At 38.2% G+C, this 27,251-nt stretch overlaps 1 protein-coding gene and 1 non-coding gene across 3 annotated transcripts; both read left to right on the top strand.

Moving 5' to 3' along the window:
• The first annotated feature begins 657 nt into the window (after positions 1–657).
• Positions 658–4,389, top strand: LOC145092015 (uncharacterized). 2 transcript variants are annotated; one of them, XM_079029883.1, is made up of 14 exons: positions 658–1,023; positions 1,602–1,753; positions 1,833–1,932; positions 2,010–2,147; positions 2,279–2,398; positions 2,536–2,735; positions 2,840–2,941; positions 3,019–3,135; positions 3,287–3,343; positions 3,460–3,526; positions 3,637–3,690; positions 3,812–3,886; positions 3,974–4,009; positions 4,094–4,389. In XM_079029883.1, exons 2-14 carry the CDS (start codon positions 1,704–1,706, stop codon positions 4,205–4,207), a joined length of 1,230 nt encoding a protein of 409 aa, XP_078886009.1. In that variant the 5' UTR covers positions 658–1,023; positions 1,602–1,703; the 3' UTR covers positions 4,208–4,389. The 2 variants fall into 2 exon arrangements, with proteins under 2 accessions (XP_078886009.1, XP_078886010.1); XM_079029884.1 differs by having other exon boundaries at positions 661–1,023; positions 2,294–2,398.
• Positions 4,390–23,110: 18,721 nt separating this feature from the next.
• On the top strand, positions 23,111–23,217 carry LOC145096609 (small nucleolar RNA R71). Its single transcript, XR_013703985.1, has one exon. It is a non-coding gene; the product is annotated as a small nucleolar RNA R71 (small nucleolar RNA).
• The last annotated feature ends 4,034 nt before the right edge of the window (positions 23,218–27,251 follow it).

Here is a 27,251-nt window from a genome sequence, read left to right as displayed (position 1 = left end):
GCTCGTATGCATATTCATAGGTTTCGTTTTTTTCTACAAGTTATCATTGATATATATTTTTTTATTATTTAGAACAATACTTACGCTTTATATATTCGACGAAAGAATACTTACGCTTTATATATTCGATGAAATAATGGTATGTCTTTTAGCAAGCCTCCTTTTGGAACGTATATTGAAACATTAGTTTTATTTAATATTTGCTTTGCCGTTTTAGGAAAAAAAAAATATATGCTAAATAAATTATTGTCGGATTTTAAGAGAATAATCAATAATCATAGTAATGATCTTTAAATTTTTTTTAGCTGCATGTAATAAATTGGACCACCTAACCACTCCATCCTATTTTCACAACTAAATTGCTCCAATTAATATTTTATAGTCTTTGGTATATTATTTTTAAAGTAAAAAATCAATCTGGTATTGTAGAGCAATTTGATGTAAATTGTTAATTTTTAAAAATAGATATAAATTAATTAAATCATCTATTTTTTCATTTTCTTAATATTGAGATATACTGTAATAATTTAAAAGGATACAATCCAAAAGTTTCAGCATACACAACAAGTACATTTATGTATAAAGTAAATCAAGAAAAGTCTCATCGTAAATTCAAAATCTTTGAATTCAAAAAAGGCCAAGAAATAATTTGGTCGACAACAAGTCTATTCAAAAAAACAAAATTCGTCGACAAGACGCGGAAAGAAGCAGTTTTTGGTCTTTACGAAGAAGATTATTTCGATTGCTGGAAACTTGAATTCCTCCTTAAAACCCTTTCTATAAAGAAAAAACCGAATAATTTCAAGCATTCAGAATCCAGAGCTCCAAGATTATTCTCCAGTTAAAGCAATCATCTTTAAAACCGCGATTTTTTTCAAAAAAATCTTCACGAGAGAATCTGTCTCTCGACAATCACTTTGCTATATCGAATTTTTAGTAATGAAATCTTCGAGATTAAAGCTCTTCAACCTACGTTTGGTTTCTCGAACTATTCTTGGTGTTCTATCTCAACAACAATCCCAGGTACTCTTTTAAAAAAAAAATTCATCATTCTTATAGCGAGTGGAACATATACAAATTAGTTCTACTTGTATGGGTCAAGGTCAACGATCTTATAAACTTTTCGTTGCTTTAATCTCTGAATGTAAGCACGTAAACACGTTTTCGTTCATCTTTACGGGTTAGGGCTCTTAACGATTATTATCGCTTAAGTTATCTACTGCATCTCTGTGGGGTGTTGTAAGATTTTATTTTGGAAATATAGTTTTTTTTCATGATGGGTGTTGGGGAAATCCAACTGTTGCATGTTTAATTTGGTAAAAGTAGGCACATGATTGGTTCAATTGCCGAATATGTGGATGAAATTGAAGGAGGAAGCACATGTGTTTTGTAGGCAATTAAATTGGTCTTTTTCTTGTATGGAATTCAGTTCACTATAAGAATTATGTCACAAATCACACTTTGTGAGTTTGTTCCCACTGCGACACTTGTTCTTAATCTTTCATTCGTGTTGTTTTTTTTGGGTAGTTGAAGTTTTTTACGTTTCTGCTTTAAGTTCATAGTTGTAATAATTCTTCATGTTCTTTTATGAGTTTCTTCAGGTTTTACCTTGTGGTCAAATCTGTAATTCTGTTCGGCTGCTTGGGTTTTAACTTTTACCAAAGAATTAAGCTGCTTTTGCAGCTTAATTTGTTCTTGTTAATATGAATTTTGAAGAAAGTAAAAGAAAGGGAAACTCTACGACTATTCGAAGGTTTGATCTTCATCATTGTTGAATCTTTTATTCCTTTTTTTTTTAATGTTTATTTATATCCAAATAATGAAACTTTCAGGAAATCAAACGAGTATATGAGGTTTATTTTAACAATCACAGTTGGTATTCTTTTTGGGTTCTTCATTGGTGCATCCTTTCCAGCTTATTCACCATCAAATGTAAGTCATGCAAAAAACCACTATTTTGGATTATTTTTACTTTGATAACAAGTTTTAATTGGTTTAAAATTTCACAGATTAAACTCATTCCTCCTATTGATACATACATTTGGGACAAAAATTCAGGCCACTCTACACAAACAATCTTAAATGTGATATCTGTCACAAGGGATAAAATCTCAAAGGGAGCTGAAAACCTTCCTCATCCTTCAAAGGTATATATTTTCTTATAATTTCCCCTTTTTTTTGGTAAAGTTTACTCTTTTTGACCTAACAAGATCCAATGACATACATATCATATCTTTATTGTTGAGTTGAATGACTTTATATCTTTGATTATTTAAAGAAAAATTTGATGCAGATTTGGGTGTCATCTAACCCTAGAGGTGCAGAAAGACTACCTCCAGCTATTCTTGCTTCTGAATCAGATTTATATCCTCGCAGATTATATGGTCAACCTAGTGAGGTTTGTTTATCTTTTTTTAACAAATCCGAAGATTAATGACTCATTTTTAGAACGGGACCCACAAAACAAAAATATAAAAAGATGAAAAAAAAAGTAGTTTCTTGAAAGTAATACGCCTTATGCATTTGCATTTGCAGGACCTAAAGGGAAAACCGAAGTATCTTTTAACTTTGACTGTTGGTTATAATCAAAGATATAACATCGATAAAGCAGTAAAAAAGTTTTCTGATAATTTTACAATCCTTCTCTTCCATTATGATGGCCGAACAACAGAATGGGATGAATTTGAATGGTCAAAGCGTGCTATTCATATTAGTGTAGCAAAGCAAACAAAATGGTAACAACTTTTTCTTACCCCTTTAATTTTATGCCCATTATATTAATTTCATATCTTTGACTTTGACTTTATGATTATGAACATTTGTGTGCTTCGTTTTAAAGGTGGTATGCGAAAAGATTCCTTCACCCTGACATTGTCGCGCCATATGACTTCATATTTATGTGGGATGAAGATCTTGGGGTTGATCATTTCAACGCTGAAGAGTGAGTGTTGGACACATTTTTCTTGATTAAATTAACTTTACCTAATTGTATAATAATCTTTTTTTTATATATTTTAGATACATTAAGCTTGTGAGGAAGCATAAATTAGAGATATCACAGCCTGGATTGGATTCTAGTAGTAAGGGATTAACATGGCAGATGACCAAAAGACGTGGAGATCGTGAAGTTCATAAGTAAGTGATAAAATCTTGCAATTTTTGGAGCTTTTCATTATGAAAATCCACTTATTGTTAAAAAAAAGTAACTAAAGATTGTTAAAAATGAAAACTTTTTACATTTATGCTAATCTTTTTCTTTTTATGTATTGATGTTATGTGTTTGTAGAGTAACAGAGGAGAAGCCAGGTTGGTGCAGTAACCCGCATTTGCCTCCATGTGCAGCGTACGTATAAACCCTAAATGAATCACTTTTATAATGGTTAAATTAGTATCATAAATGACATTCAAAGAATAATTGTATAGTTGGTATGACATGGTTTTTTATAATTATGTGTACAGATTTGTAGAAATTATGGCTCCGGTTTTCTCTCGAGAATCTTGGAGATGTGTGTGGCATTTAATCCAGGTATGATAAGGACATATGATGATATATGATTATGATCATGTCATTTCACCTTATATAAAATCTTGGATGGAAATATAATCGTATCTAATTTTTCAATTTTAAAAATGTAGAATGATTTGGTTCATGGATGGGGTCTTGACTTTGCTCTCCAAAAATGTGTTGAGGTAAGTAATCAACAACCTTCGATTAGTTTGCTTTTGATTTTTGTAATCACGAAAACAAAATCTTTAAAAAAACAGCATGTTTTCAAGAAAGGTGGATTGACTTGATTTCTTTTGTATATAGCCTGCACATGAGAAGATTGGAGTTGTTGATGCACAATGGGTAGTTCATCAAGGTCTACCTTCACTTGGGAATCAGGTAAAAAATCAAAATTCCATATTTGTCCTCATGAGCTTGGATGTGTTTGTGTTTAACATGGACCGATCTTTGTTGTTGTATTTGTAGGGTAAAGGAGAAAATGGGAAAGCACCATGGCAAGGGGTATGTAAATGTTTGTAGTTTTATAATCTTATTTCTTTTCAAAGATTCAGAATTTAAATTTTGGGTTTTAACTTTTGATGACAGGTGAGGGAAAGATGTCAACATGAGTGGAATTTGTTTCGTGAGCGTGTATCGAATGCTGATAAAGATTATTATAAGTCAATTGGGGCTGACCCTTTAAATATTACGAGACATTGATTGGTTACTTTTATACCACATTGTTATCATTGTGATTATTTAGTTGTTAACCTCTATAGTGAGCTAGATGTTCATAGTTTCATAGCATATGAAATACATAGATGTTTGGAAGGAAGTGAGTTTGATATGTTACAAGGAATTATACTCCCAATATATTTATACAAATGGTTTTTTTCAGAGAATTGGTAAAGTACACCAAAGAAGTATGGGCCTTCATGGATGATTGCTAAGTCGTAAATATATTTATACAAATGGTTTTTTTCAGAGAATTGGTAAAGTACACCAAAGAAGTATGGGCCTTCATGGATGATTGCTAAGTCGTAAACGAGAGAGAGAGAGAGAGAGAGAGAGAGAGAGAGAGAGAGAGAGAGAGAGAGAGAGAGAGAGAGAGAGAGAGAGAGAGAGAGAGAGAGAGAGAGAGAGAGAGAGAGAGAGAGAGTACTTTTTTTTAGGTTTAAATTGAGATTTATTTTATTTTTATATTTTAGAAAATACTTTTTCATATAGGTCATAGGAAAGATCTTTCAAAAGCTAACACTTGTTAGAGGAGGCATCACTGTAGATGCATATTATGAATTTATTTATAGATCGATGTCAATTAATCATTAACTAAATAGCAAAATTGTAAGATTAAAGATTTTATTTGATTTTAATTAAGAACTAGTATTTCGTTATGTCGCGCGTTACGGCGGAGAACACAATTACAAAGTAGCCATAAAAATATAAAATTAAGTTTCGATTGACATAAAAATATAAAATTATGTATGGAGGAGACGGTAACACCCGCCACTACCACCTACCAACACCCGCCACTACCACCACCCACCCACCATCATCACCACCACCACCCACACCCACCCACCAAAACAACCACCCATCACTATCACCACGACTCACAACCACCCACCCACCACTACCATCCATCACCACCACCCCTGCCGCCACCATCCCAACCCCACCTACAAAAACCACCACATGTCACTACCAACCACCACCATCCACCCATCACCACCCGCCTCCAACCCCACCCACCCACCCACCCACCACTACCACCACCCATTACCACCCGCCTACACTACCCATTACCACCACCTGCCACAATCACCCCACCCCCCACATACTAAGACCACCACCACCGATCACCATCTCCACTACCCACCTCCACCACCCATCACCACCACCGGTCACCACTAACCCACCTCTCACCCACAAAAACCACCACTCACCACTATCACCACCACTCGCCATTACTACATATGATTATATGTATACATATGATTTATATGGATACGATTTGTTTTTGTCTAAATAAATCATATGTGATTAGATACCTGTAATCACATATGATTAATTACACGAGAATAACAAAAAAAGTATATTATCCACATAAATCACATGTGATCAGACATATATAATCACATTTGATTATATGTTTTAATCACATATGATTTATGTGAACAACATGCATTTTCGCGTTGTTGATTCGTTAGTTGTTCTCTTATAATTAAACACATTTAATTATATGTATGATGTATCTATTCACATATGACTTATATTGACAGGATTCATTTTCACATTTTCGCTTCAACAAAATTTTTTATGTTTTTAATCACATATGATTTATGTGAGCAATATTTATTTTTGCGTCGATTCAATAATTTTCTCATGTATTTAATCATACATGATTAATGTGGACAAGATTCGTTTTTGTTCATATAAATCATATGTGATTAAATACATATAATCACGTGTGATTATACAAAAAAACTATTGAATCGAGAAAGCGAGAATGAATTTTGTCCACATAAATATTTTGTGATTAGATACGTATAATTACATGTGATTATATGTATTTTATAATATATGATTTATCTGGACAATATTTATTACTCTTTTTCCATTCAATAGTTGGTCTCATGTATTTAATCACATGTGATTATATGTATTTAATCACATACGATTTATATGGACAATTTTCATTTCGACATTTTCGACTCAATATTTAGTCTTATGTATTTAATCATATATGATTATATGTATTTAATCACATATGATTTATGTAGAAAAAAAATATATTTTCGTGTTTTTGATTCAATAATTGTTCTCATGTATATAATCACGTATGATTAAATGTATCTAATCACATATGATTTATATAGACAAAATTCACTTTCGAGTTTTAGATTTAATAGTTTTTTAATCACATGTGATTATAAGTATCTAATCATATGTGATTTATATGGACAAAATTGAATCGATCTTCTCTATATAAATTATATGTGATTAGATACATATAATAACATATTATTAAATATACGAGAACAACTATTGAGTCGAGAACACTAAAATGAATATTGTCCACATAAATCATATATTTTTGTCAACTTTAATCATATGTGCTTAGATACATAAAATCACATGTTATTATATGTATCCAATCATATATGATTTATATGAACGATATTCATTTTTGATTTTTCGTTTCAATATTTTTTTCTCATATGTGATTATACGTATTTAATTACATTTGATTAACGCGGACACAAATTTGTTTTAATGTTCTTGATTCAATAGTTTTGCTCGTATATATAATTACATGTTACTATATATATATATATATATATATATATATATATATATATATATATATATATATATCATCACATATGATTTATTGAATAGTTAACGTGAAAACAAATCCTTTTCACATAAATCATATGTGATTAAATACACAAGACCAACTATTGAATTAAAAACACAAAAATGAATATTGCCCATATAAATCATATGTGATTAAATACAGATAATCACATATGATTATATGTACCTAATCATATATGATTTATTTGGATAATATTCATTATTTCTTTCTCAATTCAATAGTTCTACTCATGTACTTAATCACATGTGATTATATGTATCAAACCACATATGATTTATATTGATAGTATTCGTTTTCTCATTTTTGATTCAATATTTTTTCTCATGTATTTAATCATATGTGATTGTATGTATTTAATCACATATAATTAATGTGGAAAAATAAAAATTGTTGAATCGAAAATGCGAAAATGAATCTTGTGTACAGAAATTATATGTGACTAAATGTACAAGAACAATTGTTGAACGAGAATGTGAAAACGAATATTCTCCATATAAATCATATATGATTAGATACATATAATCTAATGTAATTAAATACACAAGAACAACAACTAAATCGAGAACGTAAAAATGAATATTTTCCATATAAATTCTGTGTGATTAGATACATATAATCACATGTGATTATATGCATTTAATCACATATGATATATGTGGACAATATTTATCTTTGTGTTCTCGATTTAATAGTTTTTCTCGTGTCTATAATCTTATGTGATTAGAAGTAGGTTCAATGGAAAATGAACAATTAGAGGAACATATGTTGGAACCAATGATCAAGTGACACGTGTACATTTCTTTATTCGTAAGCAATGTACTATGGAAGTTATTTATGTAGTTATTCCAAAGTGATGTGTTGTCATGCTTTCATTGGTTCCAACATGTGTTGCCCTAATTATTTATTTTCCATATAACCCTTCCCTATATGATTATATGTATTTAATCACATATGATTTATATAAACATTATTATTTTTTGTCCATATAAATCATATGTGATTAGATACATATAATCATATGTGATTATATGTATTTAATCACATATGATTACAGTTGATAAAGAACAATTATTGAATTGAGAATGTGATAATTAATCTTATCCACACACACACACACACACACATATATATATATATATATATATATATATATATATATAATTGGATACATATAATCACATGTGATTATATGTATTTAATCAGATATGATTTATGTAGACAATATTTATTTTTGCGGTTTCGATTGAATAATTGCTTTTGTGTATTTAATCACATGTGATTATATGTATATAATCACATATGATTTGAGGTGGACAAGATTCATTTTTGCCTTCTCGGTTCAATAGTTGTGCTCATGTACTTAATCACATGCGATTAAACATATAATCACATGTGATAAAATACATGAGAACAACTAGTGAATCGACAAAGCGAAAATAAATTCTGTGATTAGATTCATATAATCACATGTGATTAGATGTATTTAATCGCATATGATTAATTTGGATAATGATTTGTTTTTGTGTTCTTGGTTCAATATTTGTTATCATCTATATAATCACATGTGATTGTATGTATCTAATCACATATGATTTATATAGACAATATTCATTTTTTCCAAATAAAATCATATGTGATTAGAACCATATAATCACATCTGATTAAATGTATTTAATCACGTATGATTAAAGTGGAAAAAACAATTATTGAATCGAGAATGTGAAAATAAATCTTAGCCACATAAATCATATGTCATTTGATACACATAACCACATGTTATTATATGTATCTAATCACATATGATTTATGTGGACAATAATCATTTTCATGTTCTCGATTCAATAGTTGTTATCGTGTATTTAATCACATGTTACACATATCTAATGTAACTCATCTCCTTAGTAGGAGAGTTAATGTAACTCACCTCCTTGAACTTGAAAATCAGTTAGCATGAACAAGATGGATCATTTTCTTTCCGAGAACCTACACAAAAATTATAACATTATTTATCTTGTGCTTTGGTTTACTACTTTTATAAAACTTATGTATATATTTTTTTTTATTTTCTCTTTGATTGCAATGCGCTTTTGGGGATCTGTTTTCTTACCTTTCAACGCATTATTAAATTTCAATAAAATAATATTGGTAAAGTTCCCCCTTTTATCTTTTCAGAAATATAAAGATCTTATTCTAATGATTTTTTGGTTGATTTTATATTAAATTTACAAGTTAGTAACTTTAGGCTGTCACTTTCTGGACCACTCAACACTCTTGGAATAAATTGTACCAATATAACAAGAATTACACCAGTCCCTTTATATGTGGGAAACTATACATCCATATCTAATTATATTATTTGGAATTTTGGCATTTGGAGTTCTAATGAATTTATTATGATTTTTTGAAGATAATGCATGAAATCTGTGACAACATGGACCAGCCTGAGAAGATTGCCAATTTTACCCTTCAAGGAGTTGGAATTACAAAATGTGATTCAAAGTTTGAAGAAAATAGATAAATTAAGATTTCCATAAAACTTAGCCTCGTGATTTTTAGATGTTCTTATTGACCTACACGAATTTTAGAAGTTGGAGGACAAATTTGGGAAAATTGATCATAATAGCTTTTAAATCACTTTTGGTGTTCTATTAAGGACTTAATAGTTAAGCCTTAAGTTTATCACTTTTTATATGATTGTTGGTTACTTATTAGGCTATTAATATGTGAAACTCAATTTAACCTAAGGGCCTTAATGCTTGGCTTAATGAGGGCTCAAACTTAAGGATTTTCACATACAATGCTACTTTTTCATTGAGGCATTTCATCGAACAGTTGGTGTTCATAAAAAATCTATACAAATATCAAATTTACTAGCTATTGTGATTGTGTGTGTGTAATTATAGAGATAAAAATGACCACCTGCAACGTTGATAAACTCTACAAATATCAACTTTACTAGCTGAAAGGTTCACAAATCCATTCTGATGTATTATGTGTAGATAATATATTGAGTTATTGTTAGGTACCAAGGTCTAAAGTGGAATAAAAGGAAAAGGAGAAGACAGAGATTGCATATTCAGATAGTCAAAGCAATGTTCACTAACACAAAAGGAGGACATGAACTCAACTCAAGATGAAGGGTGAAAGATATAATTCGATCGGTTAGAAAAATTGGTAAAATTAGTGACAATTTAGAGATTATTTATAAGTTTGAAGAATAAACTATAATAGAAGAACCTGCTAGATTGAGTTAGCGGTGGAGATTTGATATGATGAAGAAAGATCAAGAACAGGAAGCTCCACAGATTCCGCCATTTCTGCTCGAATATCCAGTTTTATTCCGTTCTCTGTTTGCTTAGATTGCTAAATATAAGTCTTTTCCACCTCTATATTGTATATACAATTAGCATTTGATTTTGGTTTTACCTCGATTATTGATATACATGATGTGCACGAAAGTACCCACTAATTTTAATATTTATAACCTAACAAACTTAGACTAACTATGCACTTATAGGCAGCGTACCTAGTCAGATTACAATATAGCTTAGGTAAGTCGGGTGTCGATCACAGGGAACGGTGTTATTAATTAATATATTCACTACTAAATTAATCTAATTATTAATAAGCTAAAAAGGGTTTGTATCTAATTTTGCAAGTTTAGATGAACTTAATTCTTTAACAAAAACTCAATGAATTAACAAAATACTTCTGTTAGTTCAAATCCACTTTCACTCAATGGTTATACATTAGTCAAAACTATTACCGTTGGTTACCAATTTAAGAAGTATTAGCAGTTTAGTTCTAAACCTACTAATTATTAATCAATTCATGTAATTCTATGTATGGTCACACAATAGTTAACACAAAATCAATTATTAAATAAGATTGGAGCTATGAAGATTGATTAATCAAAACACAATTACAGTCATAATATGAGTTCTCTAACACACCTTAATTCAATGATTCAATTACTTATCTAAGATTGGTTTGATCTTAGCTCTAATAAACTAGTGTTCACTTTGTTATTAGGTATTCATATTCATGCAGATTTGTGTTCACTAACTACACATAACAAGAATTTAAAGCAATTAAATCATTAACTAAGCATGCTAGGTAAAATCAATCAACACAAGCATATAACCAACAAATAAAGTCAAATCTAATGCATTCAAACCATGAGTTCCAGCTTCATCCAGCTAACAGAAGCAACTAGATTTAGCTGTACATATTAACAGCTAAACAAACAAATTCTATAATCCAAAACATGTTAAAGTGTACCAAACTATGAACCAATTTATGAACTCTTTCTTCCTTGGTGTTAGAACCAACTTCCAGATCTTTTTCTCTTCTGAATTTTGTATTTAGGAACCCCTCTAAGCCAGTCCAAAGTCCCCCCAATCGTAGGGTTCAAGAGTATATATATATATATATATATATATATATATGTGTGTGTGTGTGTGTGTATATATATATATATATATATATATATATATATATATATATATATATTGTGAAAAATCCCGTACCACGTCGTGGTTTTTTAAGTAATCCGTACCGGGCAAGGACTCCTTCTTCACGTAATCTTGTCTTCTAGAATACTCATGCCACATCGTGGTTTACTCTGCCACGTCGTGGTTTTAGCGAATTCTGTGGCTTTCTTTATCTTTTGCACTCCAAGCCTCCAATGTTCCATGAATTGTCAAATCTGGTCCCTTTCTTCGAAAATACTTCTAATTGACTGCAAATAACAATTTAAAGTCATAAGTACCATTATTCTAAACATACTGCCAACTTATTAATAAAAATGTCACTAAATATCGCCTAAAAATAGGTATAAATATGACAATATCAATACACAACCAGTGAAGTCCAAAACATTCTTGTAAAATACCTAAATCGGATTGCGATTCAGATAGAATGTCTCCTATGATGTGAGATTAAGTATCAGACACTCGATTTGTCGTTCATCATAAGCTTAATTTCATGAATTTCATGATAAAATCGAGTCTATTTCGGTTGAAAACATAGATGTATAGACTTGAAAGAACCCTACCTAGAAGCTCCCATCGATCGTGTCTGTAGAGATAAACTCCGGTGTCGATTGGGGGTTGCGGAACAAATAGTTAATTCTGAGCTCGATGCTAGTGGCTGAAATTGGAAATCGACTGGTTTGGGAGAGGTCAGGTGACCTCAATGGTTGTCTGGTGGCCTTAATGGTGGTCCGGTGAACGGTTCTCCATGTGAATAGTCATTCTTGTAGCCTTCAACTTCTGAGTATCCAACTTCTGATAAAATGAATAAGGCATCAAATTAATGCTAGCCCCAGAATCGGCTAAAGCATCAACCTTAATGTTGTTACCAAACTCACACGGAAGAGTGAGTCGTCCAGGATCTCCCATCTTCTTAGGTATCTCTCCCAACACAGCTTTTGAGCTTTGCTCGCTTAGAATCACCTTAAAACGTTTCTTCAGTTGTTGCCGAGTGGCTAACAGGTCTTGTAACGACCCGTTTCCGGTATGTTAATTAATTTGTTTTGGGCTAAGTTTTCAAGAGGGACTCGGCGAGTTCTAGCCTGACTCGCCGAGTCGGGTCGCGCATCTGGGGCACGCGGGAGCCGGCGACTCGACGAGTCCATATCCTGGACTCGGCGAGTCCATCCGTCTGGGTGAAACCCTAACTCCCCGGGTTTGCTCACTATTTAAACCCCCATTATAGCCTCCATCTCGTCACTTTCCCCTGTTAGCACTGTGAGAAACCCTAAACCTTCCTCTTGTGAGCTTATAGTGATTTTATTCCATTTTGGTGAAGGAGTGAAGAAGAAGAAGAAGAAGGAAGCAAGGAAACGAGTTCTAGTGCCAAGATCCAAGGTCAAGGGTGAACTTATTCAGGTATTTTCGGAGTCCCCTTCTGGTTTCATGCTTAAACTCCCCTTAGAGCTCTTTTAAGGGCTATTTGATGCTTGTCCCAAGCTCTATGCTTGCTTGATTGCATTATTAAGCCGAAAAACCTATGGATCTGAGTGTTGGGGTGTTGAAGAGTCCAGATCCACTGTCTTTTTGGGGTTACATTGCTTATTAGCCATGGATCTACCCTTATTGTGCATATTTTAGCCTTATTTCCCTCATTCATGTAGTTGTGCACGTAAAGTTGGAAACTTTACGTGGTAAAACAGCTTAATGGACCTAGATCTATCATTTGCATGTGTTGGATTCAAGAGAAATCGAGTAAAAATATGTTGCATGGCGGCGACTCGGCGAGTCGGAAGAACGACTCGACGAGTCACGTCGCGGGTCCCGAGTTCTCCAGTTTCTTCAGTGTCGAGTGGGCTAGGTGAGTTAGGGAGTGGACTCAGCGAGTTAAGAGTAGACTCAGTAATAGAGGGACTCGGCGAGTTGTTCATACAACTCGGCGAGTCCAAGGCAATCTCCTTAAGGATTAAGAACAACTCGTCGAGTCTGTTCATCTGACTCGGCGAGTCGGATGAAGATCATCTGAGTTCTTGGATCCAGAGGGTACCCGTCGAGTCGATGCCACACTCGACGAGTAACAGCATGTAAGAGTTGAACGGGGAATCTAGGACTCGGCGAGTCGGGTATCCCGACTCGGCGAGTCAGCCCTGAGTAAGTCAACTTTGACCAAGGGTAAAAGGGTCATTTTACCCTGAGCATAGTGCTAGTGATTGATTGAGTGTGTTTATGGGTTTGTAGCCGAGGAGATTCAGGAGCAGCAGCCGTTAGCTTTCCGAGCCACACACTCATCCGCTAGCTTACGAGGTGAGTCTCCTTTCCGTAGGGACGGGTCTAAGGCCACAATGCCGGCCCGTCCAGTTAATAGTAGTTTCCGGACTTCGGTCCGATGTAGTAGTTCGTATGTTTGATGCCTTCGTGGTTCAGACATGTTTTATGTGCTATGTGTATGTGTTTATGTTCCGGGCCACGGCCCGATGCAGTATGCAATATAAATGGTTATGATATGCTATGCTATGTGCAGTCAGTTCCGGACTCGGTCCGATGCAGTCAGTTCCGGACTTCGGTCCGATGCAGTCAGTTCCGGACTTCGGTCCGATGCAGTTAGTTCCGGACTTCGGTCCGATGCAGGGGACAAGGTCCCAGCCAGTTCCGGACTTTGGTCCGATGCAGTTTCCGGGCTTTGGCCCGATGCAGTGGGCAAGGCCCAATATGTGTTTATGTGTTATTGTATGGTATGTGGTAGTTTGGGGGAGCTCACTAAGCTTCGTGCTTACAGTTTCAGTTTTGGTTTCAGGTACTTCCGCAAGCAAAGGGAAGAGCTCTGGATGACGGCATCGCACACACCACCGCCTCAGCTTTAGCCTGGGATTGATTTAGATGTTTGATCTGATGTAGCATGATACAGTTTTTCCGCACAGTATTTTACTATGTTTTGGAATACATCACGTATGGTTTTATTACATGATGCTCTGATTGCAGTTTTGATTATATTAAAAACAAAAAATTTTGGGTCGTATTTTTGGGTTGTTTCAAGTTGGTATCAGAGCCCTGGTTTGAGGGATTCGGATACACTCTCGGGTGTATCTGAACTCAAACTACGGGGAAATAAAAGATTTTTAATAAAATGTTTTTACAAAAGAATTTTGAAAACACTTAGGAGGAAAAGAATTGTTTTAAGATAGAGGTGTGCGCATGCGGTCAACCGAGCTCAAGTAAGTACTCCCAAATTACCCATACAAGTTAATTGTTCAATTTCAGTTTAGTAGAACAGCATGCTAGAATAGGACTAAGGGTGTAGGAGGATGCCTTATGTGCCTGTTTATGTGTTACAGCTCTATGAATATTGCATGCTAGAATTGAGTAGACAGCAGTAGGATAGCCTGTTTAGGTTATGCCTGATAGTGTGAGCTTAGCATCCTATGATAGTGCAATTCCTTGTTATAAGAATAGCTTGCGTGAGTCTGTTTCCCTTGTCCGAATGCTGCTTGCTTTGTGCTTAGTGGGAATTCGAGTAATGGGAGTTAGCCATTAGGTGGACACGTCACACCACATGTAATCAGGTTGAATAATCCCAGAGTGCTGGAACTGGCCCTACTGCGCAGCTCTTGTTTGAGTCCAACCGTTGTAGGGACGGATCTTTTACTTGAAGGATTATCCGATCCTCATCACATGTGATGGTGTTCAGGTGATGGCTAACTGGCAGTGCAAGGAGGCCTACAGCAGCTGAGGACCAGTCGTATTGAGCTCGAGTTTTCTCTAGGGCAAGCCTAGGGTGAGGGTAGCAGAAAATAGCAGCGGTAGAAGTGACTTGGGGAAGTCGAGGCAGTTCTTGAGGAAAGTACGGATGGATGTGGAAGGTAGTAGGGGCCCATACTACTGGAAACAGAGGATCCGTACTCGAATCAAGGAAGGCCAAGATTAGACCAGGAAGCTAGTAGTCGTATTATGATCCCTTGAAATATTTCAATGTTCTGATATTGTTATGATATGTTTCAGAATGGTAGTTTTGCGTCCGAGGCCAGCAGCCGGCAGTTCAGATGTCGGAGGAGGATCAGGATCGGGATCCGACCCGGAGGTCGGACAGATGGATGAGCAGACCAGAGAGTTCCTTTCTTCTGAGATTACTCGCATCATACTTGAGCAGACTCCTGTGATCTTCGGTTCGATCAAGGAGGGCATTTTGGAGATGATGGATGAGAGACTGAGTACCTTCCGTACTGAGATGGCGGCCATGATGGGGTCGCGCACACTCACTTTCAGGGAGTTCAGGGCGTGCGGGGCTCCTGACTACCACGGGGCACGGGACCCCATAGCGAGTACCAGGTGGTTGGCGGATGTGGCCAACGCATTCCGCACTAGCAGATGTCCCGAGGGGGACAAGGTCAGATTGGCGTCCTGTCTCCTGAAGGACAGGGCACGTGACTGGTGGGAGGAGGTAGGACATACCATCGGGGATGATGCGGCATTGGATGCCATGACCTGGGCTGATTTTTCTACCAGGTTCAGAGCGGAGTTCGCACCGGTCATTGAGGTGCAACAGTTAGCCAGGGAGTTCCAGGATCTTACCCAGACTACCGAGACAGTGGCGGAGATCACCGCCAAGTTCAGGGAGCGGGCCCTTCTTGTTCCTCAGTATGCAGCAGACGAGGAGATGAAGAAGGCCCGTTATCACGAGATGTTGCGGAGCGACATTCGTATGTTTGTGAGCCGGTCCAGTTGCAAAACACTGGACGACATGATTGCCAGAGCCAGAGAGAGGGAGATTGATCTCGAGATGGAGAGGAAGAGGAAACCGGAGGCGGTTTCGGGTGCAGGCGGTGTGGGCAAAAAGCCCAAGGTTTCAGATCACAGATCTAGGAGTCAGCAGAGCCACGGTCGATGTGGCAAGTGTGGGAGATTGCACGAGGGAGCGTGCAAGGCAGGGAGTTCCGGCTGCTACAAGTGCGGTCGGATTGGGCATTTGAGTAGGGATTGTACGGCCCCTGCCACTACGGTTACAGCATCGGATCTGATTTGCTTTCAGTGCAATCAGAGGGGACACAAAAGGTCCCAGTGTCCCAGTTTAGCTGCAGCAGGGAAGGTGCATGCACCCGCCCCTGCTACCTTGAGGATCACGGATGGCCGTCAGGGCCGAGTTGATGCGCCGGTGGCGAAGAGCAGGGCATTTCAGATGACAGCAGAGGAGGCGCGAGCGACTCCTGATGTGGTGACGGGTATGTATTTTCCCTTTTATCTCTTTATTATTATTGATTAAATGTTGCTTATGGTTGTATGTTTTATTCAGGGTCGTTCTCTGTGAACGGCATTTCTGCTTTGGTATTATTCGATTCGGGGGCTACCCGATCATTCGTATCTCTTGCGCTTAGCAAGAGGTTCAGTAGAGCTCCAGGGAAACTGGATTGTCCGTTAGAGGTGGAGATAGCAGATGATAGGACCGTGAGGGTCGACAAAGTATATAGAGGGTGTTCCCTTCAGATATTTGAGGAACAGTTTTCAGTGGATTTGGTTCCGATTCCCCTGCGCGGGAATAAAGTTATTGTGGGAATGGATTGGCTAAGCCCCAACGGGGCGGTGATTGACTGTGAGCTTCAGCTAGTGAGGGTTCGCACTCCCAGTGGGGGAGAGATAGTGGTTCAGGGCGAGAGGCCCCAGCGAGGATTGACCTTCTGCTCGGCCGCTAGGGCGAGGCGCTACGTTCAGCAGGGTTGCGCCGGTTATGTAGCCTACGTCTTGGATGCCCGGGATAAGGGCAAGACGACGATCGATGATGTTCCTATTGTTCGAGATTACCCGGATGTGTTTCCCGAGGATTTGCCGGGGATACCTCCTGAGAGGCAGGTTGAGTTCAGGATCGACCTGGTTCCTGGTGCGGCTCCGATAGCCAAAGCACCATATCGACTTGCTCCCCCTGAGATGCAGGAGTTGTCAACACAGCTTCAGGAGCTGTTAGACAAGGGTTTCATTCGACCGAGCAGTTCGCCTTGGGGAGCGCCGATCTTATTTGTGAGGAAGAAGGACGGGTCGCATCGGATGTGTATTGACTACCGGGAGTTGAACAAGGTAACGGTAAACACCGTTACCCACTTCCGAGGATAGATGACTTGTTCGATCAGCTCCAGGGAGCGTCTTGGTTCTCCAAGATCGACCTACGCTCCGGTTACCACCAGATGAGGGTCAGGGATGAGGATGTACAGAAGACTGCTTTCAGGACCCGGTATGGTCATTATGAGTTTGTGGTGATGCCATTTGGGCTCACCAATGCCCCAGCCGCGTTCATGGATCTCATGAACCGCGTGTGTAGACCGATGCTGGATCGGTCGGTGATAGTGTTCATCGATGACATCTTGGTGTATTCCAAGACGCAGGAACAGCACGAGGAGCACCTGCGGGAGGTGTTGGAGACTTTGAGGAGGGAGAGACTGTTCGCTAAGTTCTCCAAGTGCGAGTTCTGGTTACGCGAGGTGCAGTTTCTTGGGCATCTCGTTAATCAGAAGGGTATTTTGGTTGATCCGACCAAGATTGAGGCCGTGATGCAGTGGGAGGTCCCGAGGTCTCCATCTGAGATTCGGAGCTTCCTAGGATTGGCAGGGTATTATCGGAGGTTTATTCAGGATTTCTCCAAGATAGCAGTGCCGCTCACCCGACTGACCAAGAAGTCGGTAGTTTTTCGTTGGGGGCCTGAGCAGCAGGCGGCGTTCGAGACTCTCAGGCAGAGATTGTGCGAGGCTCCGATCCTTACCTTGCCAGAGGGCGTTGAGGATTTCGTGGTCTATTGTGATGCTTCGATCACCGGTATGGGAGCAGTGTTGATGCAGCGAGGCCATGTGGTGGCTTATGCTTCGAGACAGTTGAAGCCTCACGAGGCTAATTATCCTACCCATGATTTGGAGCTGGGGGCAGTTGTATTTGCCCTCAAGATATGGAGGCATTACCTGTATGGGGTCCGCTGTACTATCTACACGGACCACAAGAGTTTACGATACCTTATGGATCAGCCGAGTTTGAATATGAGACAGAGGAGATGGTTGGACGTGCTGAAGGACTATGACTGTGAGATCCTGTATCATCCAGGGAAGGCCAACGTGGTGGCCGATGCCCTGAGCCGCAAGGTGTCGGCGGCCCCTATCAGGGATTTGTGTATGAGGATGACGGTAATCACTCCTTTGTTGGAGCGGATCAAGGAGGCTCAGATGGAAGGTCTCAAGGAGGAAAGGCAGAAGTGCGAGAGGATAGTGGGTCGAGTAGCTTCGTTCGACTACGACAGTCGAGGTTTGATGACGCTTCATGGTAGGGTGTGGGTACCGTACTGGGGTGGGGTACGGCAGATATTGCTGGACGAGGCTCATAAGTCTCGATTTTCTATCCATCCAGGGGCGACGAAGATGTATCGAGATCTTCGACCTGATTATTGGTGGCCCTGCATGAAGCGGGACGTCGCTTGGTACGTTGAGAGGTGCTTGACCTGCCGGAAGGTCAAGGCGGAGCACCAGAGACCTCACGGCAAGATGCAGCCGTTGGATATTCCAGTGTGGAAATGGGAGGACATCACCATGGATTTTATCACCAAACTTCCCAGGACCGCACGTGGAGTAGATTCGATATGGGTAGTGGTGGATCGGTTGACGAAGAGTGCCCATTTTATTCCGATCCAGGAGAGTATATCGGCGGAAAGGTTAGCCGATATCTATGTGCGAGAGATTGTGGCACGTCATGGAGTGCCGGTATCGGTAGTGTCGGACCGAGATGTTCGCTTCACGTCCAGATTCTGGAAGCGGTTTCACGACGAGATGGGTACTCGTCTCCATTTCAGCACCGCTTTCCATCCTCAGACTGACGGGCAGAGTGAGAGGACGATTCAGACTCTCGAGGACATGCTTAGGGCATGTGTTCTGGATTTTGGGGGCTGTTGGGATACGTATCTTCCCTTAGCGGAATTCTCGTATAACAACAGCTATCATGCGAGCATAGATCGACCTCCTTTTGAGATGTTATATGGCAGGAAGTGCAGGACCCCGATTTGTTGGGGCGAGGTCGGTCAGCGGGTCATGGGGAGCACCGAAGTGGTGCTCAAGACGACGGAACTGATCCAGCAGGTCCGTAGTAGACTGCAGACTGCGCAGAGTCGGCAGAAGAGCTACGCCGACAGGAGGCGTTCAGACTTGGAGTTCCAGGTGGGAGACATGGTCCTTCTGAAAGTCTCACCTTGGAAAGGTGTCATCAGGTTCCGGAAGAGGGGCAAATTGGGCCCCAGATTTATTGGTCCTTTCAGGGTTTCGGCCCGGGTGGGTCGGGTTGCTTATCGGTTAGATCTTCCGGAGGAGCTCAGTTTGATACACAACACCTTCCACGTGTCGCAGTTGAGGAAGTGTTTAGTGGACGAGACAGCGGTCGTTCCTTTGGAGATTATCCAGGTCGATAGCGGCTTGAATTATATCGAGAAACCGATAGCAATTTTGGAGCGAAAGACCAAGACCTTGAGGAACAAGGTAATTCAGCTGGTGAAAGTGCAGTGGCAGCATCGGAAGGGGTCTGAATGGACATGGGAGGCTGAAGAAGAAATGAGAACGCACTACCCGGAGTTATTCGCAGATCCAGTAGTAGCAGACTTCGAGGACGAAGTCTGAAACAAGTGGGGGAGAATTGTAACGACCCGTTTCCGGTATGTTAATTAATTTGTTTTGGGCTAAGTTTTCAAGAGGGACTCGGCGAGTTCTAGCCTGACTCGCCGAGTCGGGTCGCGCATCTGGGGCACGCGGGAGCCGGCGACTCGACGAGTCCATATCCTGGACTCGGCGAGTCCATCCGTCTGGGTGAAACCCTAACTCCCCGGGTTTGCTCACTATTTAAACCCCCATTATAGCCTCCATCTCGTCACTTTCCCCTGTTAGCACTGTGAGAAACCCTAAACCTTCCTCTTGTGAGCTTATAGTGATTTTATTCCATTTTGGTGAAGGAGTGAAGAAGAAGAAGAAGAAGGAAGCAAGGAAACGAGTTCTAGTGCCAAGATCCAAGGTCAAGGGTGAACTTATTCAGGTATTTTCGGAGTCCCCTTCTGGTTTCATGCTTAAACTCCCCTTAGAGCTCTTTTAAGGGCTATTTGATGCTTGTCCCAAGCTCTATGCTTGCTTGATTGCATTATTAAGCCGAAAAACCTATGGATCTGAGTGTTGGGGTGTTGAAGAGTCCAGATCCACTGTCTTTTTGGGGTTACATTGCTTATTAGCCATGGATCTACCCTTATTGTGCATATTTTAGCCTTATTTCCCTCATTCATGTAGTTGTGCACGTAAAGTTGGAAACTTTACGTGGTAAAACAGCTTAATGGACCTAGATCTATCATTTGCATGTGTTGGATTCAAGAGAAATCGAGTAAAAATATGTTGCATGGCGGCGACTCGGCGAGTCGGAAGAACGACTCGACGAGTCACGTCGCGGGTCCCGAGTTCTCCAGTTTCTTCAGTGTCGAGTGGGCTAGGTGAGTTAGGGAGTGGACTCAGCGAGTTAAGAGTAGACTCAGTAATAGAGGGACTCGGCGAGTTGTTCATACAACTCGGCGAGTCCAAGGCAATCTCCTTAAGGATTAAGAACAACTCGTCGAGTCTGTTCATCTGACTCGGCGAGTCGGATGAAGATCATCTGAGTTCTTGGATCCAGAGGGTACCCGTCGAGTCGATGCCACACTCGACGAGTAACAGCATGTAAGAGTTGAACGGGGAATCTAGGACTCGGCGAGTCGGGTATCCCGACTCGGCGAGTCAGCCCTGAGTAAGTCAACTTTGACCAAGGGTAAAAGGGTCATTTTACCCTGAGCATAGTGCTAGTGATTGATTGAGTGTGTTTATGGGTTTGTAGCCGAGGAGATTCAGGAGCAGCAGCCGTTAGCTTTCCGAGCCACACACTCATCCGCTAGCTTACGAGGTGAGTCTCCTTCCCGTAGGGACGGGTCTAAGGCCACAATGCCGGCCCGTCCAGTTAATAGTAGTTTCCGGACTTCGGTCCGATGTAGTAGTTCGTATGTTTGATGCCTTCGTGGTTCAGACATGTTTTATGTGCTATGTGTATGTGTTTATGTTCCGGGCCACGGCCCGATGCAGTATGCAATATAAATGGTTATGATATGCTATGCTATGTGCAGTCAGTTCCGGACTCGGTCCGATGCAGTCAGTTCCGGACTTCGGTCCGATGCAGTCAGTTCCGGACTTCGGTCCGATGCAGTTAGTTCCGGACTTCGGTCCGATGCAGGGGACAAGGTCCCAGCCAGTTCCGGACTTTGGTCCGATGCAGTTTCCGGGCTTTGGCCCGATGCAGTGGGCAAGGCCCAATATGTGTTTATGTGTTATTGTATGGTATGTGGTAGTTTGGGGGAGCTCACTAAGCTTCGTGCTTACAGTTTCAGTTTTGGTTTCAGATACTTCCGCAAGCAAAGGGAAGAGCTCTGGATGACGGCATCGCACACACCACCGCCTCAGCTTTAGCCTGGGATTGATTTAGATGTTTGATCTGATGTAGCATGATACAGTTTTTCCGCACAGTATTTTACTATGTTTTGGAATACATCACGTATGGTTTTATTACATGATGCTCTGATTGCAGTTTTGATTATATTAAAAACAAAAATTTTTGGGTCGTATTTTTGGGTTGTTTCAGGTCTTCTAAGAACTTCACGTATTCTGGAATTTTTGCAAGCGTCTCAATAAAAGGGGTATTAATCGGAATACCCTTTATTTGTTGAATAAATTCCAGATGTTCCCTTTCCAGTGGACTGAGATGCGCTCGAGACGGAAATGGTAAAGGAGGTTGATAAACCGGAACAGGCTCAGACACTTTTTGTTCAGACAAGGGCCACGACGTTGCCAGACAAGTGTCACGTCGTGGTGCAGGTGTTTCAGCAACCTCTTCACTTTCGAACTTTGGCTTCTTTGGTTTTGGATCGGGCTGATGTGGTTCTTCTTCTAATGACTCTAAGAACTCAGAGATGGCCTCTTCTTCAATATCTATGGCCATTACATGAGATTAGGTCTTCATTTCAGGATTTTTCGGGGACAACTTCTCATGAACCAGAGTGGCTAGTTGACCAAGTTGCACTTCAAGATTATTAATAGAGGCTTGTTGATTTTTTATTAAAGCTTGCTGTTCTACCATCAATGCATGATGATTCTTTTCCAAAGTTCTTTGTTCATTAATAGCAGAATCAGTAGCCTCGTGCCTCTTTTCCGAGGCTTCCATAAACTTCATCAACATGGTCTCTAGATCGGGTTTCTTCTCAGCTGGCGGCAGCTCCCTTTGGTAGAAACCTCGACTTGTTTGCCTATAATTCTCTTCTTTTTGCTTCTTAAATTCTTCATATGGAAGCCACTCTTTCTTTGGTTTCCTCCAGTCTTCATCATACTTGTCCCCACTCGAGTAGCACACTTGAGCTTTTCTGTTCCCAAACTCATCTAAATTGCAGTCCTTGGTCAAGTGTGGACCACTACACCTCTCACAACCAACTCTTATGGCATGAATTAAGTGGTCCATTTGTGTCAACCTCCGGTCCATATTATTTAGCATAGCCATCATGGCTGCTATTTCTTCAGTTTAGGCCCCTCCACCGCCTTTGATTCCTTCTTGCCTAGGGTTGTGGTACTCACGAGAGTGCTTCGCGAATTCTTGAATTAGCTCCTTGACCTTCCTTGGATTTTTCTTTGTTAAAGGTCCTTGAGAATCAAGGAGTTGTCTTGTCATAACATTGAACCCATCATAGAAATTGACATCTCTTGTTGCACATTTAGATCATGTTGAGGGCAAGTTCTGAGCAAGCCCTTGTACTGCTCCCATGCTTCGTACAATGACTCCCCCAGCTGTTGTTCAAAGTTGGCTATTGCCTTCTTGAGTTTAGCTATCTTGGATGGTGGGCAAAACTGGTCAAGAAATTGCTCACGCATTTGAGCCCAAGTGGTGATTCTACCCGGTGGAAGTGATTTTAACCACTCTTTAGCAGTTCCCTTAAAAGTAATGGAAAGCATTCTGAGCAGGACGGTGTTTCTATTGACATTTGGGACATTGAAGTAATCCGCAATGTCATTGACTTCATCAAGATGCTTAAAGGCATCCTCATGATCTTTCCCATAAAATGGGATATCCTTCAGTGCAGTCAAGATGTGCCCCTTCAGCTCGAATGTGGCAGTGACAGGTATTGCGGGTTGGACTGAACCGGGACCCACATCTTCTCGGATCCGCTTCTTGTAAGCTCCCATGGACATCTCCTCAATGTCTGCCATCTCGTTCCTTGGCTCGTTCTCGGGTTCGCTCGTACGTTCTTCAAATTCAAGCTCGGTATCGTATTCAGATTCGGTTTGGACGGGTATTTGATCCAAGTGTTCAAGCTTGCTCTTGTTCTTTGAGGATGAACTTGACTCCCCTGCTTTCTTCCCTGATTTCTTTGAGAACACTGATTTGAACTCTTGCAATGGCGTCTTCTTTGGCATGTGATCTTCCTTTGCGTTCTTGTTCTTATTCTTGCGAAGAGTAGACTCGGGATCTTCGAGTGGTGGCACCAAAGGTGTGTTAGAGCCTCTGGTCATGAATTCCTGTAAACTAAAAAGAATAAAAACGTAAAACTGGACTAAAATAGAAAAATAACTAAGAACTAAAAGAAACTAGAATTCTCAGAAACCACGTCGTGGCACTTATCTGGCCACGTCGTGTTCTCTGAAATAAAAAAAATTAAATCTTGCTGGAAAATTAACTTTTTGTGGGTTTTACCCCCACAAAAAGGATCGATTAACCTAATGCAAATAAATTAATAAACTATGTCGTTCCCCGGCAACGGCGCCAAAAACTTGATGTGCACGAAAGTACCCACTAATTTTAATATTTATAACCTAACAAGCTTAGACTAACCATGCACTTATAGGCAGTGTACCTAGTCATATTACAATATAGTTTAGGTAAGTCGGTTTTCGATCATAGAGAACGGTGTTATTAATTAATATATTCACTACTAAATTAATCTAATTATTAATTAGCTAAAAAGGGTTTGTATCTAATTTTGCAAATTTAGATTAACTTAATTCTTTAACAAAAACTCAATCAATAAACAAAATACTTCTGTTAGTTCGAATCCACTTTCACTCAATGGTTATACATTAGTCAAAACTATTACCGTTGGTTACCAATTTAAGAAGTATTAGCAGTTTAGTTCTAAACCTACTAATTATTAATCAATTCGTGTAATTCTATGTATGGTCACAAAATAGTTAACACATAATCAATTATTAAATAAGATTGGAGCTATGAATATTGATTAATCAAAACACAATTACAGTCATAATATGAGTTCTCTAACACACCTTAATTCAATGATTCAATTACTTATCTAAGATTGGTTTGATCTTAGCTCTAATAAACTAGTGTTCACTTTGTTATTAGGTATTCATATTCATGCAAATTTGTGTTCACTAACTACACATAACAAGAATTTAAAGCAATTAAATCATTAACTAAGCACGCTAGGTAAAATCAATCAACACAAGCATATAACCAACAAATAAAGTCAAATCTAATGCATTCAAACCATGAGTTCCAGCTTCATCCAGCTAACAGAATCAACTAGATTTAGCTGTACATATTAACAGCTAAACAAACAAATTCTATAATCCAAAACATGTTAAAGTGTACCAAACTATGAACCAATTTATGAACTCTTTCTTCCTTGGTGTTAGAACCAACTTCCAGATCTTTTTCTCTTCTGAATTTCGTATTTAGGAACCCCTCTAAGCCAGTCCAAAGTCCCCCCAATCGTAGGGTTCAAGAGTATATATATATATATATATATATATATATATATATATATATATATATATATATATATATATATATATATATATATATATATATATATATTGTGAAAAATCCCGTTCCACGTCGTGGTTTTTTAAGTAATCCGTACCGGAAAAGGACTCCTTCTTTACGTAATCTTGTCTTCTAGAATACTCATGCCAAATCGTGATTTACTCTGCCACGTCGTGGTTTTAGCGAATTTCGTGGCTTTCTTTATCTTTTGCACTCCAAGCCTCTAATGTTCCATGAATTGTCAAATCTGGTCCCTTTCTTCGAAAATACTTCTAATTGACTACAAATAACAATTTAAAGTCATAAGTACCATTATTCTAAACATATTACCAACTTATTAATAAAAATGTCAATAAATATCGCCTAAAAATAGGTATAAATATGGCAATATCAATACACAACCAGTGAAATCCAAAACATTCTTGTAAAATACCTAAATCGGATTGCGATTCAGATAGAATGTCTCCTATGATGTGAGATTAAGTATCAGACACTCGATTTGTCGTTCATCATAAGCTTAATTTCATGAATTCCATGATAAAATCGAGTCTATTTCGGTTGAAAAACATAGATGTATAGACTTGAACGAACCCTACCTAGAAGCTCCCATCGATCGTGTCTGTAGAGATCAACTCTGGTGTCGATTGGGGGTTGTGGAACAGATAGTTAATTTTGAGCTTGATGTTGGTGGGTGAAATCGGAAATCGATTGGTTTGGGAGAGGTCAGGTGACCTCAATGGTTGTCTGGTGGCCTCAATGGTGGTCCGGTGAGAAACGATACGTCTAGATAAAATGGTGGGTGGGGTGGGTGGGATGTGTTTTCTTTTTAAATTATAAAATTGTTCTCAATCTCAAAAATATTCTCATTTTAACATAACTCTCTCTCTCTCTCTCTCTCTCTCTCTCTCTCTCTCTCTCTATATATATATATATATATATATATATATATATATATATATATATATATATATATATATATATATAGAGAGAGAGAGAGAGAGAGTTATATATATATATATATATATATATATATATATATATATATATATATATATAGGGTTAATGCGAAAATGCAAATAATTTGTGAAAATGCGAAAACAAGAAAAACCAATGATATTGTGTCACCTCAACATTATATTTTGGAAAATAATTCATCCAAATTTTGAAATACATGATGATAATCAATGATAGCTGAGAAATTATTTCATATTAGCAAATTATGATTTTTAACATTTTTATTATGAAAACATGAATTTAAAAATGATTAAGGACGTGAAATTTTTTTATTTATTAAAACCGTCTTTAAATCTATACTACCATAACACCATCCCATGTAAACTTACTATATTTAATTTATTTCTAGTAAATTATTTTTTTATAGTACATGTGTTTGATTTTCATAAGATAAAATCTGTTTTTGCATTTTCGCATTTTCGCAAGATATTTATATTTTCGCATGAACTTACTTCTATATATATATATATATATATATATATATATATATATATATATATATATATATATATATATATATATATATATATATATATATATATATATAGGGAAAAGTTCAATAGAGAACCATAATTATTGGTTCTTCAAGGAACCAAATCTTTTTTTCAATTTTTAGAGCTTATTCTTTATCGAAAAAAATCTAAAAATATCTAAATTTATATATTAACATTGTGAATGTGAAAAATATTTTTCGGATTCACATTGTGAATTTTCACAAATTCACGTTGTGAATTTGACGTAAAAAAAATCGAATTTGATATCATTGGAAAAATGATAAAAAGTTATGTATTTCTGTATTTTTAGTTTTTTTTTGATAAAAAATAAGTTCTAAAAGTTGAAAAAAAGATTGGTTCATTGGTTCTTTGATTAATTATGGTTCTCTATTGAACGTCACCCTATATATATACAAGCGTTAATTTTTCATTCTCGGATTATTAGAAATTATATTTTGTTGCCTTTTACATAAATACAACTAATGAATGGAAATGCAAATAAATTGAAAGGATTGACAACACAAAACTCGAAGATCTTTTCTGGTTAAAAAGCAACAATCTTTAAAACC

The sequence above is a fragment of the Lactuca serriola genome, chromosome 3 (assembly GCF_051521515.1).
Source record: "Lactuca serriola cultivar US96UC23 chromosome 3, Lser_US96UC23_V15, whole genome shotgun sequence".
In the NCBI taxonomy this organism is placed as follows: domain Eukaryota; kingdom Viridiplantae; phylum Streptophyta; class Magnoliopsida; order Asterales; family Asteraceae; genus Lactuca; species Lactuca serriola.
This window is presented reverse-complemented; position numbering and strand designations above follow the sequence as displayed.